At 41.9% G+C, this 5,604-nt stretch overlaps 1 protein-coding gene across 1 annotated transcript; it reads left to right on the top strand.

The window, feature by feature from the left end:
- Positions 1–988: 988 nt before the first annotated feature.
- Positions 989–5,125, top strand: LOC131426696 (uncharacterized protein K02A2.6-like). The gene is made up of 2 exons (XM_058589622.1): positions 989–1,640; positions 1,794–5,125. Exons 1-2 carry the CDS (start codon positions 989–991, stop codon positions 5,123–5,125), a joined length of 3,984 nt encoding a protein of 1,327 aa, XP_058445605.1.
- The last annotated feature ends 479 nt before the right edge of the window (positions 5,126–5,604 follow it).

The raw sequence follows: 5,604 nt of genomic DNA, 5'->3' as shown, positions 1-5,604 counted from the left end.
CAAGGCGATTAGTTATAATTCTTATTTTTATCCCTACATTCACGATAAAAATTAATGCGCATGAAATTAGTACTTTCGGAAAAAGCTTCAAACTCGTAAAAAAGTATAATATATTCTTACTGATTGCATTCAAAGTAGACATGACACACACATAGTCATGAAAAATATTATCAAAACGTCAGTTTATTCATAGCGGAATTCATTCCATCCAAATAAATTTAATGTTGATCGTAAAGCTGGTTTCAAAATTTTCTTGAATTTGGAGTTTTAAAGCAGGTTTATGCTGATTCTTCATTTTGATTTATAAACCTTATGAAGAATGGTCCACTTGGCAGGAACATGCTCTTATAGATGTTTTCAGTAGGCTTTCGTGGAGTTTAAAGTTTTAATACAAGATTTATTATGTAGCATTGAAGACAGCTACAAATATTTATTAATATTAAAAATGTTACTTGGGATAATTTATGTCAGTTTTAAAATTTAAATCTAGAATTTGTAACAAAATAAACTGCCAGCTTCAGCAGCGTTTTATCTGTGTTTCAAATATAGGAAAAATGGAACGGAAGCGTATCCCAGTTTTTAATTTGACAGTAGAACCGACGACACGACATGCCACTCGTCTATCGAAACTGTAATGTAATTTAACTACCCCTCAATAACTGGTAATGTCAAAACGAAATCGCCTGAAACTGGCAACACAAGTTGATAGATTATTGATTTTAAATAACAGTTACCATAACCTTGGTGTTACATCCTGCCTAATATTATATAACCTTGCTACCTGTACATATATCATCATACTATTACTTGCCTTGTATACTTGAAATGTGTCCACCATACTGTAAGTTATTCTTGAAATGTTGCTATCAAACCACGCGCACAAGGCGCGGAAGAAATTAATCAAAAGTGTTAAATAAAGAGTATTAAAACCAAATTAGCTGTTGTGAGCACTTTCTTCTCGGCCGTCACAACAGTTCTGGCGACGAGGATGCAGATTTCGGATCAAGTTCTTGGCGAGGGCAGCAGCCGAAATGCTGGTACAGTTGCGGTAGTTCCACCACCATCTTTTGCTATTGATCCATTCGACAAGCGTAAGTTGAAGTGGATGCGGTGGGTGGAGCGGCTCGAAACCGCTTTCCACATCTACGGAATTGCGGATGAGCAAATGAGAAAAAACTTTCTGCTACATTACATGGGGTCCGATACTTACGATGTCATTTGCGACAAGGTTGCTCCGGAATCCCCAAGAGCGAAAACGTACCAGCAAATTGTTTCGACGTTGGATGATTACTTCAGCCCTCAGCCACTCGAAATCAGTGAAAATTTTCGATTCAAGTGCCGGCGTCAAGGCGACAAAGACGCTGTTTCTGCCAACGAAACTATCGACGAGTATTTGGTGGCCCTGCGGAGGATAGCTGTTACGTGCAATTTCGGTGCGTATCTGGAAACGGCATTGCGGAACCAACTGGTATTCGGAATCAAGCGAAACGATATTCGAAGCCGGTTGCTGGAGAGACGGGATCTGACCTTGGCGACAGCCCGTGACATAGCCGTTAGCATGGAACTATCACGGAAAGGGGGAGCTGAAATCGAAGGCGGCTCAACCAGACAAGAGGTACATGCTGTACATAATCCGACAGGTAAAAAAGAAAAATACAAAAACAATAAAACGAATGAAACTGCGGGTAAACAATGCCCGATTGCTGCGAGTTGTTTTCGTTGTGGGGATAAATCTCACCTCGCGAATACGTGTAAACACAAACAAACTGTGTGTTCCTATTGCAAAATTAAAGGACATCTCGCGAAAGTTTGCTTAAAGAAGTGCGCCACTGTGAAAAGTAATTCGAATTCGACGAATAAGTCAAATGCAGTTCAAACGAACTATGTTGACAATTGCGGCGAAAGCCAAAGTTCCGGGAGTGAAAAAACTCGGGAAGTTTGTACGGTCGAATCGTTGTCGCGTTGCAAAAAGTTTTTACTAGACGTATCGGTGAACGGAAAGAATATTCGATTCGAAGTTGATACGGGTTCGCCGGTTGCTATTATCAATTCGGAAAATCTGAAAAAATTGTTTCCAAGAGTGCGGTTGCGTAAATGCGATACGAATTTAGTTAGCTATTGCAATACCAGTATTAATGTACTCGGTATTTTCGACGCGAGTGTTAATTACGGAGGAAAAACAATGAACTTGCCATTGTATGTTGTGCATTCTGAAAAGCATCCCTTGCTCGGCCGGGAATGGCTGAAAGAGATGCCGGTGGATTGGAACAAAGTTTTCCAGAACTCGAACGTGATTAATACGATTGCTGCTACTGCCCCTTCGTGTCGCGATGCTGCTTTGAAGGTGTTACTGGACAAGTACCCGGAAGTATTTGATGCCTCTATAGGGAGGATTTCGAATATTCAAGCTAACCTACCGTTAAAGAAAAACGCTCGACCAGTGTTTCTGAAGGCACGGAAGATACCGTTCAATATGATTAAATCAGTTGAGGATGAATTAGACAAGCTGATTGCCGAAGGTGTGCTAACTAAAGTCAATTCTAGTAATTGGGCGACACCTATCGTTCCGGTGAAAAAGTCGCACAATAGAGTAAGAATTTGTGGCGACTATAAACAAACTGTTAACCCAAACCTTGTAATAGACAAACATCCCTTGCCTACTGCGGATGAGTTGTTTGCTTCACTTGCTGGTGGGAAAAAGTTCAGCAAGATTGATCTTGTTCAAGCATACCTGCAGCTTGAAGTTGCTCCGGAGGATCGTGAAATCCTCACATTGTCTACTCATCGTGGCCTTTACCGGCCAAACCGGTTGATGTACGGTGTTGCGTCGGCTCCAGCTATCTGGCAGCGACAAATGGAATCCATATTGCAAGGAATTGAAGGCGTGAGTGTATTCCTGGATGATATTAAAATTACGGGTGAGAATGATGAAGTTCACCTACGTCGATTTGAAGAAGTACTTCGACGATTGCACGAATGCGGAATACGAGTGAACAAAGACAAATGCGAGTTCTTTGCTGATAAGATTGAATACTGCGGATACTTGATCGATAAAGACGGTATCCACAAAATACGGAAAAAGGTAGAGGCGATTCAACAGATGCCCAGACCGAAGAACAGAGATGAAGTTCGATCGTTCGTGGGATTTGTAAATTATTACGGGCGGTTCTTTCAGAACCTGAGTACGGTTCTATATCCGCTAAACAATTTGCTTAAAAATGATGTGCCTTTCAAGTGGACGAAACAATGCGAAGATTCCTTCAAGAAGGTGAAAGATCAGATGCAGTCTGACAGTTGCCTTGTTCATTACTCACCTGAGTTACCACTGTTGCTCGCTACGGATGCTTCGCCTTACGGAGTAGGAGCTGTACTAAGTCATGTGTATCCTGATGGTTCGGAACGACCAATTCAATTTGCGTCACAGACTCTTAATCGTGTACAACAGAACTACATGCAAGTGGACAAAGAGGCGTATGCTGTTATCTTCGGGGTGAAGAAATTCTTCCAATACATTTACGGAAGGAAGTTTACATTGCTTACCGATAATCAAGCGATTTCAAAAATCTTCGGAGAGCATAAAGGATTGCCGGTCATGTCTGCACTAAGAATGCAACATTATGCTACGTACTTGCAAAGTTTTGATTACGAAATTCGATTTCGTAAGTCAACCAATCATGCGAATGCCGATGCTATGTCAAGAATCCCATTGACAGTAACCGATTCCGAAAACGAGATTGAAGAATCAGATGCGATTGAGTTGAGCCAAATTGATACTTTACCCTTAACTGCTGCTGAGTTGGGTCAAGCCACTGCTGAGGACCAACTAGTTCAAAAATTGATTCAAGGAATCAAACACGGCCAACTGGTGGAATCCAAGGATCGGTTTGGATTAGAGCAGAACGAGTTCTCCCTACAAAAAGGATGCTTGATACGGGGAATTCGAGTGTACGTGCCTGCTAGTCTTCGGAAACGTGCTCTGGAAGAATTACATTCTACTCATTTCGGGGCAACCCGTACTAAGTCATTAGCACGAGGATACTGCTGGTGGCCGGGGTTAGACCGAGATATAGAGGAAATTGTTGCAAACTGCACCGACTGTCAGTCGGTACGTGCTGAACCTGCTAAAATGAACTTGCATTGCTGGGAAACACCTAGTAAACCGTTTCAAAGAGTTCATGTCGACTTTGGTGGTCCATTCATGGATACTTATTTCTTCATTTACGTCGACGCGTTCAGTAAGTGGCCGGAAGTTCAAACATGCCGATCCATTACAGCTGAAAACACCGTCAATATGTGTCGTGAGATCTTCAGTAAATTCGGTATTCCGTCAGTGCTGGTGAGCGACCATGGTGTGCAATTTACGTCGGAGGTTTTTCAGCGATTCCTCAAGATGAATGGTATAGTACACAAAATGGGTGCACCATACCATCCGGCCACGAACGGCCAAGCCGAGCGTTACGTTCAAACTATCAAGCAGAAGTTGAAGACATTAAAGTGCTCTAGGTCTCAACTAAACTTGGAACTGTGTAACATTCTTCTTACATACCGAAAAATGATTCACCCATCAACGGGAAAATCACCGTCAATACTCGTGTTCGGTCGACAGATTCGATCGAGACTCGACTTATTACTACCGAAGGACGAAACTTCAAGGAAGGTTGACATTGCTGTGCGGCAATTCTGCGACGGTGATAGAGTTCGTGTACGTGATTTCTTATCAAATAGCAAATGGAAATTTGGTAAGATTGCTGAAAAAGTCGGGAAGCTCCGATATGCTGTTCGTTTGGATGATGGGCGAATCTGGGAGCGTCACATTGATCACATAGTAGGTGTGGGCGCTAATCTACAAGGAGATTCGATGGACACTCCAGATGCGGAGGAGTTCATTGAACGCTACGAGCCAACTGCTTCTGCTGCGGTTGTTCCGGTGACTGCGTGCTCAAACGAGACTACTGGTACGACACCGGTGGTTGCTTGCGATGATACTGCGGAGACGAACTTAGATGCTCCATGTCCGGAGCGTTCTTCCACTACGGAGATCAGACGATCTACAGCGATAGAGAAGTTGCCGTTACCTCGGCGGTCCGGTCGTATAATTAAACCTCCCCAGAGATTGAATTTGTAATTTTTTTTACCGTGCGATGTAGAATTTCTTTTTACGAAGGGGAGAGGTGTTACATCCTGCCTAATATTATATAACCTTGCTACCTGTACATATATCATCATACTATTACTTGCCTTGTATACTTGAAATGTGTCCACCATACTGTAAGTTATTCTTGAAATGTTGCTATCAAACCACGCGCACAAGGCGCGGAAGAAATTAATCAAAAGTGTTAAATAAAGAGTATTAAAACCAAATTAGCTGTTGTGAGCACTTTCTTCTCGGCCGTCACAACACTTGGTTACTGCATATTGGAGACTTGGGAAATGTAAACAAAACAAACTGCCTCGAGTGGAATTATCATTTAGTTTAATCGGATAAAAGTCTTCGTTAAGACTTGCTGTTGCTCGAACATATTAAAAATGGCTTCCATACAATTCAATATTCATGGATGTTTGTTAAATAATTCAACGTAACCATACTTAGATCTATTATGACTA

The sequence above is a fragment of the Malaya genurostris genome, chromosome 1 (assembly GCF_030247185.1).
Source record: "Malaya genurostris strain Urasoe2022 chromosome 1, Malgen_1.1, whole genome shotgun sequence".
In the NCBI taxonomy this organism is placed as follows: domain Eukaryota; kingdom Metazoa; phylum Arthropoda; class Insecta; order Diptera; family Culicidae; genus Malaya; species Malaya genurostris.
This window is presented reverse-complemented; position numbering and strand designations above follow the sequence as displayed.